Source organism: Oculina patagonica, chromosome 10 (assembly GCF_052425735.1).
Source record: "Oculina patagonica isolate OP01 chromosome 10, crgOcupat, whole genome shotgun sequence".
In the NCBI taxonomy this organism is placed as follows: domain Eukaryota; kingdom Metazoa; phylum Cnidaria; class Anthozoa; order Scleractinia; family Oculinidae; genus Oculina; species Oculina patagonica.
In genome coordinates this window covers 22619714-22634591 of record NC_135767.1, presented here as the reverse complement: position 1 = coordinate 22634591, position 14878 = coordinate 22619714, and the positions used below count along the sequence as shown (strand labels likewise).

The 14878-nt window shown below is 39.4% G+C and overlaps 1 protein-coding gene across 1 annotated transcript; it reads right to left on the bottom strand.

Moving 5' to 3' along the window:
• Nucleotides 1-481: 481 nt before the first annotated feature.
• On the bottom strand, nt 482-14792 carry LOC144667078 (VWFA and cache domain-containing protein 1-like). Its single transcript, XM_078528458.1, has 14 exons — nt 14475-14792; nt 12229-12822; nt 9407-9554; nt 8758-9041; nt 7978-8113; nt 7162-7435; nt 6672-6862; nt 6316-6396; nt 5882-6191; nt 4934-5122; nt 4156-4496; nt 3370-3520; nt 2344-2570; nt 482-1795 (listed from the first exon to the last, which is right to left on the bottom strand). Exons 1-14 carry the CDS (start codon nt 14631-14633, stop codon nt 1521-1523), a joined length of 3360 nt encoding a protein of 1119 aa, XP_078384584.1. The 5' UTR covers nt 14634-14792; the 3' UTR covers nt 482-1520.
• Nucleotides 14793-14878: the final 86 nt, after the last annotated feature.

The window sequence follows — 14878 nt, the reverse complement described above, 5'->3', positions numbered from 1 at the left end:
AATAGAAGAACGCTCATCTGGACGGTAGAAAGCTATTTTATTTTTAGTATTATAATGACAAAAGTTTCGGAACTTTAGTAACTGAGGTGGCCGCTATACTTAGCATTGGAATGGCTGGTTTCCCTCCACTTTTGTTTTTGCATGTTGTTCTAAAAATGAATAGGCGCACCCGTGGCCAAAAGATCCTTTTGTGGGCATGATTTTTTTGGCCCAGCAAACAGACTTCAGCCAAAGCAACACACACATTCTTTATGAAAATATTGTAATTAGATACTAAGTTATTTTAATTTCTTTGCCCCTATGCGTTGTTATATTAATAGCGAAGCGCGCGAGTGACGTCACGACTCAGATAAGACTCAGACAAACAAATCGAAGTGGCGGACGATTTTCCTAAAACACTTTCTAAAGCGGCAGGTATTCCCAAAACATAAAACCAAATGTAAAGATAAAACCAAAACTTTGAAGTTTTATTCATTTGCATTCTTTTTTTAGACCTCGCGCGCTTCGCTATAAAAAAGTAAAAATAAAAATATCATTATATACAATAAGAATTCTAAAGACAGGGATTAAAAATTTAAAAATGTAAAATGTTGAATTTTCTTAAGACTTGATCCGTAAAAATCAAAAAGGCGCGTTTTAAAACAACTTACACTTTTTTCTTTAGAAATTAGGAAGAGTGTTCCAAAGTCTAGCTGCTTTCAGGCTAAATGGGAGGTCCGGCTAAATGTTCGCCCTCCTTCGGATTCTCACAAATTATGTACAAAGAAAAGCGTCTGTATAAATCTTTACACGGCGAATTATTTGAAAAACCAGAGAAGGTATTGCGTAGCCGTGAACTTCTCATGCATTTTACAACACTCAAGACTAAACTGTACAAGAATTACACCAATATATTAAGCACAATTCACCTTCTAGTTACTTCTAGTCGATTAGCTCTACTGTAATAGAAAGAAAGAAGGAGTCTAATACTAAGTCACGTAAACGCGTAAGAATCGTGACATCCGTCCGTCATTCTATCACCATCCATCTTCGTTCTCCTAGATAACAAACTTAAAGTTCCTGGATATTGGATCAGGGTAACGGACTTCTACGATTCTAGATTTGTCATAACACACTAGTGCGATAAGCAGCTTTTGATTCCGCTTCAATCCTGGACGAAACTGTTAAGACAGTTTCTCTTTCTCTGACATGTTCAAGGTTAGAAAAGGTACGTTCGCGCTGCCTTTTTTCAATCCCTCCGCTCTCCCCCATCCTTGATGTTTTCAATAAAGAACCATGCCTCGTGTATAAAAACAGCCTTCTAAAACAACGTTAAACATGGGGATTAATGAATTTGAAATTTACTAGTAACATTCAACACATAGTATCATTCACAGTAGACTCGCAATTGTCGCAGCTAGGTTTGTCCAGGATTGTAGCTAAAACGGCTCTTTTTGCCACTGATTTTTTTCTGGTTAGTCCATTGAAGAAAATTCCTTCATTGGGTACTAACAACTTACTACCATTTGTGTCCTTTTTCTTCAATTTAGCTTATCGACAAAGTACGGGTTCATGGGAGGTGCACTTGGATGAACGTCAGCGGATTCATATGGTGCACTTGGATGAACTTTAGCGGATTCATATGGTATGAATGCGGAAGAAGAATCTCTGTGTTTCCACCAGAGTATCGCAGTGCAAACGGCAACAGCAATTGCTACTATTGATCCGATCACAATACCAGCTATGGCGCCACCTGACAGCCCTCCCTTTGCCTTTTCTTTCTCACTTGGTTGATCGGTCTTTGCTGAAACATTGCCTGAAAATATTATTAGACAAACTTAACTTTTTATGTTATTACAGAGTCTCTCCCAAGTATAACAAATTTTAGAAAAAAAAGAAAGATCAAGATAAAGGGAGCCTTTTAACGATTTATTATCTCTGTTAAAAAATTTGTCTATTAGATTTAAACCCCGGGAGAAGCACTTCATTTAACGGACATTGGGCCCCTTTTTTCGAAGGTCCCGAAAGATTTTCGCCCTCGGAAAGCCATAGCGAAATCGCAAACGGTATGATTACAGAGCTGTTTTATTCCAAGATGTTTTTAATATGAACAGAGATTCCCTATACACTTCTCTGTTTTGAAGATACAGTTCATTAATAATGTCTTGACGGGCCCAAAAAGTATCCGGGGCTTTCGAGAAACGGTCCCCTTGAGTGGAAATTTTACCCGAAAGTGGTACCAATTTTGATCGAAGGTATACGAAATGGTGCTTTTTCTGTCAAAGAGTGCAAGTAAGAGCTACGACCACTAGGTACAGCCTTTCCATAGAAAACCTTTTTGATAAAGAACAACCTTTCACTTACGTTCCTTTCCGCCATAGCATGTATCAATATCAGCGCAATATTTTTTAACAAGAGGAACATTGTTCTTGTCTTTAACACACCAAGAGCATCCCACAACTCCGTAACAGGACTCCCAATCTGGCTTTGTGTGGCAGCTCGGATCAAAGCACTTTTCCAATCCTGCTGTCGATGGATCGTTAACCTGTTTTGTACTCTTAACAGTTCCTGACACTGGGCAATTGGGAATTCTTAAAGCAAATAGTAATAACAAAGGTTGTGAGTGTTTTGTGACCTGCAACTGCGTACGCTAAATCCTAGAATACGCTTGCGAGCCGCAGCGGGCGTAGCAGCAATTCATAATCAGAATATATAAAAAATGACGGCAAAAACAAGACTTTGCCGTCGTTGCTAGCCTCGCTTTCAGCTGACCACAATGCTCTGTGCTGTGTTCGAGCCTCGTTTTCAGCGGACCAGGATGCATTTCGCATTGGTTGAGCTTCGCTTTGAGCCAAATAGAATAACAAGGACAGACTGGTCTGTCATTGCTGTTTTGACCCCTGTTTTCGACGCCGCATTCTCCAGGTGTTGTGCATGATGACTATAGTATGGAAATACTTTGTATATATGACGGCAATAGGTTAATTATGTCGAGTTAGCCATAAACAAGTTACACTGTAAGCTTAAAAGCTATTGCCGTTTCCGATAGATACTGCCCCCTGTCATTATGTTGAAAAATTTTCGCAGTTCACTTTTAGCGAACTATATTCTATTAGTAATTTGACAATTTCAATCGTACAGGCTTTGGCATATTCTCACAAAAATCCAGAATAAAGCTTACCACAGGCTAACCAGAGATAACAATGTGACTTCGGCACTGCCAACACGAGAATGACTATTTAATTCTTGTATAACCTTGACTTTCAACAATCTTCGCAAGTGATATTATGAACTCGCTTTTTATGCAAATTGTAAACTGTCTTCTTTGGGTAGCCTTGCATTGTACAGCTATTAAAACTGAGGGAACTGAGCGTCAACATATCAGTTTACCTGCTTACTGGAAACTCATTTCTACAATAATGGAAATCGAGTCCTGAGGAGCATGGGCACTGGCACGTCAAATCCTGCTTAGTAGAACATTTGCCATCACTGGAACACGTGCAAGACTTTGATGTACAGTTTCTATCTTGCAATTTGATACCTGAAAAATAAAATTTGAATTTAAAATATAATAGCCCAACACTCCATCTATATCACCATTACCGTTACCATCACAGAAGGTCAAGGTCATTCTCCGGTTCAAGGTAAAGGTCATTGTCGTCACCGCCATCATGGCTATCGTCAAGATCTTCATTTTCATTTTCATCGCCTTCGTTATCATCTTTGTCGTCAGCCATGTTTTAATTCTCTTTGACGTTGTTATCATCGCCTTCTGTGCCACTGGTATCGCATCATGAGCGTTTGGGTCGTACCCGACAGTTGGCCAAATGATGGCCAATTATTACCGACACATTACCGACAATCTACGAACAAGTCACCGACATTTGGTCGACAGTTACCTTACAGTGGTGAAATCGTTAAATCTGTGTTTGCTTTCAGCAGATATAACTTGAAACTACACATTGCTATAATCTCACTGAATTTTAAGACATTTTTATTATTTAATTTATATATTCAAAGACATTTTTATATTTATTTCGTTTATTCCCTATATTCACCTGTTTTTACCTACTGCGATCGAATTATAATGTTGTAAGATCTGAGAGTTTAGGGCAAAATGTAGTCTGTTAGAGAAAGCTAATCAAAATGTCGTAAAATTGAACAGTGTTAACCCACCTAAAAACACGTTAGTTCCATTCAGTTGGGAGAGCTGATATTTTTTGCAACGTAGGCCAGTATGCAATGTGTTCACACCCCGACGTGGAAGTTGAATCTCGTAGAAAGTCTCCACTTTAAGCTGCTCAAAATTCCGACATTGCTTTCTCACCATGTATCCACGGTGTATCAGATCTTCGGCTATGTCCTTCTCTTTCTCGGTGATGTGAACGTATTCTAGTGCTTTAGCAGTTATATCCGGGGATAGAAAATCATCGTGCATAATAACAAAGCCAGCTTTATCAAGCACCAGACAGCTTTTGTCGGATTCATTGCACTTAGAATTGGTTTCTGTCATGAGTCTATAAATGAAGTAAATTAATTCACAAATAATAAACAAACTATGGTTTTACCCGATAATAATCTTGACTTTCGTTACAAAACCAGACATAGCACAGCAATCAACAGCACAGCAATCAACTTAAAAAAAATTTCGCGAAGTGTTATTTCGTACACTTTTTTCTTGTAATTTTTTTTAGTTTATCCCATTATAAAGCAGGTTACTTGGCGGGTAAGTGAAAACCCACAATGCGGATATGTTTTCCAATATACCTTCATCATCATCATCATCATCATCATCATCATCATCATCATCATCATCATCATCACAAACATCATTTTAATTATTATGGTAGATTACAAAAGTTGACCCTAAGGCCATTTTCACTGGTAAGTCAAACTAGTAATTGAAAAGAAGAAATAAAGATAGAATGAAACAATTCGATTGACCGGTTCCTACCTGTAAAAATATTGAATGGGAAAATCTGCACCAATAACTCCTATGACTTGATCGTTAGTGGTGTGTGCATGATTAGCTTTACCGTAGTAAAGGGTATGAGCAGCGGTTACCACAACTCCTGCTCCTCCAGCATCCATATAAGGAGTAGTCAAGGCCACCAATCCCGTGTTACTTTTTGCTTTAAGATACCTAAGAAGAATCGATAGTTTGTTATATTATGTCTTGACCTAAGGGAAGTGGAAAAATAACCGTGATACTGATGTGCGATGTATCGAGGCATTACAGTGTGCAGCATCATTTGCAGACACTTTGTAGGGTGCAATCTTTGAGCCGTACTAAACACTACCCTTCCTTGAATTAAGGACTTAACTGTCTTAACTGTTAAACTAGTACTACACTTTACCACACCACACTACACCACACCACACCACACCACACCACACCACTCCACACCACTCCACTCCACTCCACACCACACCACACCACACCACACCACACCACACCACACCACACCACACCACACCACTCCACACCACACCACTCCACGCCACTCCACACCACTCCACACCACACCAACACCACATTACCACTACACTTGACTACACTACGCTACGCTACACCGCACTGCATGCATTGTATCGCATCACACCGCACCGCACCTCACCACACCACACAACACCAGACTAATACTACACTACAGTACACTACACCATACTACACCACACCGACGCCACATTACCACTACAATTGACTACACTACGCGTAACGCTACACCGCACTGCATGCATTGCATTGCATCACACTGCACCGCACTACACACTACACCACTCCACACCACACCACACTACAATACACTACTCTACACTACCCTAGACCGCACTTCACTGCAGTGCACCACAATTAACTAAGTAGGTAAGTGAATAATTAATTAATTAATTAATACTTTACCATGGTCGTTTTCGTGGGTCAAAAGACTTTGCTAGCAAAATTCCAGGCGTAATTCTAAAGACACCATTTTCCGTTCCAATGTATCGCCAAATTAGATAATTTGCGTATTCTTGCGAACCACCAAACCAAAAGTCTTGGACGATTCCAGTAGCTGCGACTGTATCTCGTATTCCCGGTTTGAATCCAGGGTTTGGTGCACGTTTTCTTGTCATGTACGCGTGGTATGCATTTACACTAGATGTCGTCTCATTTAAATCAAGGTAGTTGAATGGGTCTGTAAAGGCTTCAGGACTAAATTTCACAACAGTACCTAAAACAACACAAATGAAATAAAACGTTATAAAATTTGCACTGAACTGCCTACCATCTATTTCGATATATCAATCGATGTTTAATTGAGACTCCTTCCGATAAATATAATCCAAATATATCACCTGCTGATGCATATCTGGAGAAGTGAACACACGGATTTGCAGGTTTGACCAAGTCTAATCGATGATATAAAAGCTTTTGAGCTGGGGAAAAAAATTCGAAGAAATATTGTTTTAGTAGCGCTGGTTGCCAGCAAACATAAAAGAAAATGAAATATTCAACAAAATTGTTATATAGAGTGTTTTCATGGCGGCCATATTGGAGGAGTGAAACAATGAAATGGTTTTCCTTTGGAAAAAAAATCATTTTTATGCAAATATCTTTTATTGTTTGACTCCTCCAACACGGCTGCCATAGAAACACTCTATAGCTGAAAAGCTTTGCAAGCCAGGGTAATTAAAATTAACGTTTTTTTTACCTAAGAACTGCTCTGCTACTGTCTCGTCCGTATCACCAACAGGAACTACAACTCCAATAGCAAAGCTGGTTTCCGGAACAAATTTCCAGTAGTAGGTTGAATTTAATTCTACAACTGAGACACCTTCTGTCACTTTGCCACCATGAGCCAGAAATTGCTTTGACACAAACGTTTTCTGTCCATCTTCACCCCTTCAAGTTAGAGAAAATATATGTGATAAAATTGCTGAATACTAACTGGACTAGGCATAGATCGTTTTCTTTATCTTTTTCAGGCAAGGGAAAATCTACTTTGGAAGTAGCTGGAAGTTGTTGACAGTTTCTTAGTGTAAGCAACTGAGCATCACCAAAATATCGTATTTATAAGGCTAGTGAATATATCCAATGGTCCCCAGAAGACTTGCGAGGATTAATACCATCACAAGTTACTTTGTCGTAATTTTTATTACGTTCTTTACAAGGTACTTTTAAAAGGCAATGTCGAGACAAACCTTAAAATAGATGCGAGTACGTCACCAAACCCTGATGCGGGTTCCAAGGCGGCTATGTCCATAAAAATGGGGTCTTCAAAGGCTTCTGAAGGGGCTGGCAGCAGAGGATGTATCATGGCCCTTCCAAAACTATCCACCATAAAAGCATAACTGGATCGACCTTTTCGGAAGTAAGTTATTTGGGATTGAATATCTTCCATACTAATGTCCGTCGCCACCACACCAATGAACGTGTTGTTGTAATAACAAGGAAGCGCAGCTGTGGTCATCAAGTCTCGAATAAAAAATAAATAGATATATTTATATATATAAAATAATTAGCTCTTATTAAATGAGCAGGAGTTTCTGTTTTGGAGAATCTCACGGGGAAGACCGAGGCTCATAAGTACAGACCAAGCGCAGTGAGGTCTGTATTTGGCCGAAGTCAAATTATTGCAAGTTTCCTCGCTGCGGCTGGCCGTACTCGCTTTTGGGAGGCAGAGGACCTGGGTTCAAATCCTCCTCAATGCCACTAGATGGAGCTGTTTTCGGTCGTCCCGAATTCAACTCCTCCATGCTTTGTAAATAGCCAACTGGTTAGCCTCTTGCAGTTTGAATTTTTAACAAGTTTTCCGTTTGATTTATTGTATTTGTTTCCTCATATTTTAAGTGTTGCCGGTCTAGATGAGGTTAATATCGATTAAAGCAATCAAGTCAATCGATCATGAATTGGTAGTTCCCAGTCGGTTTACCCAAACAGTTCCCCTGTACCTGTACCGCTGCGAGAGTAAAGACTGAATCTAGCTTAGCAACAATTTACAAGAGTTTAAAGCTTACCAAAACCGGCGACATCTACGTAAGGGGAAGAGATGATTGGTTTGTTGGGCTCCGTATTTTTTGAGAAGAAGTCGTAGTAGGTTGCCATAACACTCAGTAAATTATCCGTGTCTGAAACGGTTGTAAAACTCCCAGCCTGAAAAACACAGCAAGGGCTTTGGTGCAAGTTTCTGATCTATGTTACTTGGCCGCAATTTTGCATCGCATCATTGACGCATTTATGAAAATGGAGTGCAAGAGGGAAAAGTGGAAAACTGAAGAATATTAAGAGGCAAAGAAGGGGCTAGGATGGGGCGGATAGAAAAGAAGGGATGGAGAAGAAGAAGAAGAAGAAGAAGAAGAAGAAGAAGAAGAAGAAGAAGAAGAAGAAGAAGAAGAAGAAGAAGAAGAAGAAGAAGGGGAGGAGGAGAAGTAGTAGTAGTAGTAGTAGTAGTAGTAGTAGTAGTAGTAGTAGTAGTAGTAGTAGTAGTAGTAGTAGTAGTAGTAGTAGTAGTAGTAGTAGTAGTAGTAGTAGTAGTAGTAGTAGTAGTAGTAGTAGTAGTAGTAGTAGTAGTAGTAGTAGTAGTAGTAGTAGTAGTAGTAGTAGTAGTAGTAGGATGAGGAGGAGGAGGAGGAGGAGGAGGAGGAAGTGGAGGTGGCTGAAGAGAAGGAGGGCTGAGAAGGAGAAAGAGAACGTGTGGGAGCAGGAAGGAACGAAAATGAAAACGTGTAATGGTCACGGCACATAATATGGAGCACAAACAAAATGCAAACTGAAAGCAAAATAAGAAAATAGCTTACAGTTACACCGTGGGACTTTGACACGCCATATGATGTACCATCCTGGATTGCAATGTCTAACAGAATCTTATCATTCACAAGCATTCCATACGTCATGATTACCACTTTATTGTGCAGCTCTGCATTTTTGTCCTTGATTGTTTGCATGATGCTTGTTTTATCGTCACTAGGTGCACCGTCAGTTAAAAACATGATGACCATTATCCGAGTGCTTCCTTGACCGGAATATGATGTTTTCAGTAAGCGGAAAGCAGCTTCGAATGCGTATATGTAATTAGTCACTCCTGAATTAAAACAAAAGGTAAAGACAACAATTTGTAGTTGCAAGCAATAAAAGATGGAAAACGTTCAGTCACCAAAACTCAAAATCAACCCTGCACTTGCAAGACCCTCCAAAGTCTCTAAATATGAAGACTCTTTAAATATGCTCGCCTCCCACCAATAGTAACAGCGCTCGCCTCCCACCAATGTGGCGCGAGTTCATGTCCCGGACCCGGCGTCATATGTGGGTTGAGTTTGTTGTTGGTTCTTGTCCTTGCTCCGAAGGTTTTTCCGGGTTCTCCGATTTTCCACCCTCGACAAAAACCAATCAACAACTTGAGATCATGGTGAATTCACAGCAAATTAGAGAACTTAAGTTTAATCTTACCTTGAGCTTTGAGGTTATCCACATAACCTTTCAAGTATTTTATATTAAAAGGCGTGGCATCGGCTAAACGCTTGCTGAAGCACGTTTTGCCGTCCTTGTCGTAATTTCCGGGTGTTGAAGCAAATGTACTAAAGGATACCAATCCAACCTGAAATGGCGATAACGAGTAATGTCAGAAGTACATAATCTAGAAGTCCACATCTCTGGTAATGGGTCTTGTGCTATCGGATTTGCGCGTGTGCTATTTTTAGAACAAGCCTCGCGCGTGAGACGCGCGAGAAAATGACGTACACGGATTTTGCCGCGAACTAGTAACCAATCGCGTGAAAGTATTTTTTACAGCGCGCTTTTGATTGGTTGAACAAATTTTTGAAGTTGAGCAAGAAGACCCGAACTGCTGAAAACAAGGGAACGGCCAGGCGAACGACACCACGAAATGTCTTACTGTTCAAGTTTATCAAAACTTGCATTTTGTGAGGATTTAAACTTACCAGATAAGAATCACTGGTCTCCTGTTCTGTCGATGATGACAGTATTGAAGTTGCTAAAAAAATCGGAGCATCCAGTAGGATGTGTTGTGTTTTGGAGTCAGATCAGAGTAGAGATGGCAGCGAGCGAAAAAGAAACTGACTGCTTCGACTCAAATTCAAAATGTAAAGACACTTCAGATGAATGGAACTCAAGAGAAAACGACAGCTATTACATATAGTTGATGTCTTTTCACATCTTGACACAGGTTTATTGTTATTGTGGAAAAAAAATCCGGCTGTCCCTGGCACCAGAGCGGTTAAAATCGAGTGCGACGAATAAGCTTACTAGTAAGCTTATATATAAGTTATAAGCTTATAAAAAGTACACCAGTTTGATTCTTGTGACGACAACTTTCTGCTTCACAGGACGGCTGGCAAGAAAAAGAAAGACTTAAGTGAATACTTAAGTGGTTGGGTGTCTCTGTAGACTTTATGCGTGAAGAACGGTGATAGCATAATTTCTAGACCTGAACTCAAACAACGGCAAGGAAATTCCGAGTACCGCATTTTAGAAATGCATGAAAACTTAACGCCCTGCCTTTGGGATTCGAGGTTCGTTTCGAGAAGTAAATCTGAGAACTTTAAGGTAATGTACTTGAATGAAAATGCGAGTCGTATTCACTGAACATTCATTATTTCATTCATGCTTTTCGAATATACTTTGAACATAGTGTGCAGTTTATAGTTCATTTCTTGTCGAATTGTGGAAGCTTATGTTTTGCTACCGGCGCCGAAAATAAATAAATTATAAATTTTCTATTTGTTGTTCAGTAATTTTAAATACGACGAACCTTAATAAGGAGACTACATTTGAAAGTTTAAAGTAATTTTGTTCAAAACTCTCTCGTTAAAATACAAAAATTCCTCATGTTTGTATTGTGAGCTCGTCTATGGAAACCGGCGACCGGTTGCCTTTTCACTTGCCTACAAACGTCAAATTTCAACACAGTTAAAATCAGAATTTAAGAGTAATACGACTGTCAAAACGTTGGATTTAAAAATAAATGCCAATGAAAATAATGTGTTTTCAATAGACTGTTGTATCGCTCACTTTCCGGAAATATTCCCAAATAATGTTCAGTTAGCGATATATTTCTTATCGAAATTCAAAAAACGAGTATTCCAAAGAAACTTCAAGTTGTGGTTGTTTTTGTTATTTAGGAGCAAGACAATATAATTTTGTTGATGTAAAGACGTTCAGCAAAGCGAAACATACTTTCTTTAACCGAAAAATAAATATTTCATTCTACCGAAGGTTGCGTTTTCTATGGTTTTGGCCCCCCTTCGAGCGCGCATAATTTGCCTGTGTAATATTAAATTCAAGGAGTTTATCACTGTATTAAAAACGGAAAGCAACTTTTTTCCATCTCTGGTTACCATCGGATGTTTTTCCATCACAGATCTCATAAAATAAGATCGATAATTAATTCCCCTTTTTTTCGGAGTATTTTTTGAATTTGTTTTCAGTTTTAATTTGTTTTCTGAGTGAAATGTTTGTTGGCAAGGTCACACGGCATTTTCTCGCGCGTCTCGCGCGTCTCCCGCGCAAGGATGTTCTAAAAATAGCACACACGCAAATCCGATAGCACGCGCCCCAATGCTAGATGTGGACTTCTAGATCATGTACTTCTGGTAATCAGAAGATCATGTACTTCTGGTAATGTATATTAATAGAGATTGTCGTGACTGTTACAGTTAAATTAAGATAATATCATAGGGTTAAAGGCGAGGGCACGGCAATTTTCTCTATTCGAAGAGAGGGAACTTGTGATGAACAGCAAGGCTACCATTTTTCTTTATAACCCGGCGTTTTAAAACTATATGTTTTTAGCATTCTTTTTAGCGTAGGATTATTGCATCATTACCTTCCAAATAAGCGTTTTTAAATAGTCCCTATTTAACATAATTTCAACACGTTCACTCTCTCTGGATACCACTCAACTCAGGTTTTATAGAGTTTAGCCATGCTTTATCTCAATTTGCTACCACAGGAGCGAAATTCCTTCCTATCATTAACACAATAAACACACACCAGTGATAGGTAGTCTGTTTTCGAGCCAAGTGGGCTTTCAGATCAGAGCTTATCCCGGTTTATTCCAAGAACTCAACGCAGTTACCCCGGCCAGGGCTCCAATTAGGGCCGCTTGATACGGGTCCGCCGCACTAACCGTTAGTGCGACGGAGTTGGTAGGGAGCCGCGTTGGCCTAATGGCATTAGGCCAACGCGACTCCCTACCAAAAGTTATCTCAAATCTTATGTGCTCATTTAGCATACACCCTGCTAACACTCACCCTGTCTCTTGGATTCAACGTACTAAGAACTGCAGCTGCTGCTTCTTTAGCAACGTTCAAAAGTGTGTTTCTCATTGATCCACTTGTATCGATAACAAGAACCACATCCTTAGGCTCTGGCGTAGTAGTTTCCACGTACCACGGCCTAAAGCGAGGATCGTAACTGGAACAGGCAGCTTTATCCTCAAATGCTGGAAAAATTGTCAGCATGCCTTCCTCGGAACCAAAGTATTGCCACTTGATGAAAGGATGATCATTAAGCATTTTTCTCATTTCGTTTACAAAAATGTTGTCTAGGTATCGGCGACTAGATTGGGCAATTCCTGAAACTTTAACGCAAGCTTTCTCGGGGTCCACTCTTTGGCGAAATCTGGAATCATATCCCAGATTGTCGTAAATATCCTTTGATTTGCAGCATTCCCACTGCCGCAAGTAAGATGGAGATCTGCCATATGAATCTTCCACGGCCTTTTTGAGTTTTCGTACTACATTTAACCTGTCCTTGAACTTGTTAGCAATATCAGCAGTGAGTGAAAGTATAACTGACGTTCCGTTAACTTTCTCCTCATTAAATTGAAGCCTATCAAATTCTATCTGAAAATTCGAAAACAAATGTGTAATTGGCACAGGGATTAAGATATATCGAATTAACCAAAACGAAGAACGATATAGGTTTTCTATATGTGTTGTCAGTGCACATCAAAAGCAGCAAAGTGCGTATGGACAAGACATCCTGGGAGGTGACCGTTATATACCCCCCCCCCCCCCCGACACTAACGACAATTACAGAATGCATAAAAAACAACATATTTACATCTTCAAAATTCAAACATTGATTTTTACTTTCAATTCATTAGTCATGTTAAAATACCTAAATGCCTCAAGGAATTTTAAAATACTATAATGGAAACGTATCACGCGCTGAAAGGTAACAAAATCCTTGAGGCACCCAAACTGAACACTATGCGATACTAGTTGAAACCATAGCGTTGTCTTATCAAAAAACGAACATCAGAAACTATCACTGACTATCAGAAACAACAACTGGCATCGACCTTGACAGTCCTTTGTCAATACATTCTGTTTCAGAGAAATTGTAATTTAAGATTATCATTTAAAACTACATTTGTTCTGCTAATAGCTTAGGCATTTAACTAGATTTTTATTCAGGGAAATTGTAATTAATCGGTTTACGAGTCTCGTCATATGACGTCTGGTTGATAAGGCTGGCCCAGCTACCAAATTAAACTCTCGGTTGTGTAACCGCGAGTTCTCGACACCGGGATAAATATTTCCCCATATGAACACTCCAGTCCAGTTTCTGGGACGGAACAAAATAGCTTCGCTTTCGCAACAGAAGAGTGGGAATGGCAAATTTTGGCCTTGTGTGTGTACTTCCACTTCAAAAATATGCGAGTTAGATTTATTATTAGGTATTAGTAGTAGTAGTAGTAGTAGTAGTAGTAGTGTCGATAAAGTTACGATAAAGCTACGATAGTCGCGAACGATACAACTTTATGTGTCGCCATTTTGGTTTGGTTTCGCAGTTGAATTTCATCCCGGTCAACCGGGCTAACATTTCCCATGAACAGACGGCAAAATTTGTCCCGAGCCAGCCCGATTACCAGAAATAAGCTGGACAGGTGCATCTCGTAGGATGATCGTGATTTAAAAAAGGTCCGACGAAAAGTCGTGCTAAAAATGCTTATTTAGGGATTGAAGTTGGATATTTTAACGTTCATGAGATAAGGTCAAACATGTTTGTTGCTGCAAAACATACTGCATACGTAAAGCTCGATACGGTGATTAGTTTGAAATAGTGTCTAAGTGGGTTATAAATGATTATTTTAATTTACTTTCCCCCTAAATTTTAATTTTTTTTTAAATTTTAAATTCTAAAGACACTAGAATATCGCTTGTGACAAATATCTTTTTATAACATTAAGTGTACACACGGCATTTAGATTACTGCCTGATGTCACGATGTTAGTGCTGCTCGTTGTCATGCTCTCGGTGTTAAATGCAAAATATCGTAGTTTCAGAGTTTGTAGTCATAAAGAATGCCATTCTTAGAATGCTGCTTGAGAAGTTTGACAGTAGCTGCATCATTTGCAATATCTACATTCAATGTGTGTGTGAGTGTGAGAAAGCGCTTTCAATACTAACGAACAAGCTGTAATTACAAATATGCTTAAAAAACATTGTCTTTGCAGCAATTGAAACAAGTGCTGGAATTATACCCATACCTGTAAATCAGCGACACCTAGTCCTTCTGTTACCAGTTTAGACAGTGCTTGACTAAACGCTTTTGCATCAAGTAAATCAGCGGCGTCACATATCCAGGGAAACTTGCAAAACAAAACGAGCAAAACCAACGAGATCTCAACGACTCTCAATCGAGCCATTTCTTGGTAAATGAAGACAGTCACTGTATGTCCTTTACGAGCTGATAGACCATGAATCTGTGTTTTTGAAAATTCAGCGTGCTTTAAAACTACAATGAATGTTAGTGCTTCCAGCTATAAAAGCAAAAAACCCTCGTCGATCAATAAAACCAAATCATAGCTTGCAACAAGGAAGCCTTGGCATGGAAACATGATGCGCAGGGTCCAGGATTCAATGCGAGGAGAATTAAGAGTTTCGCCATAGG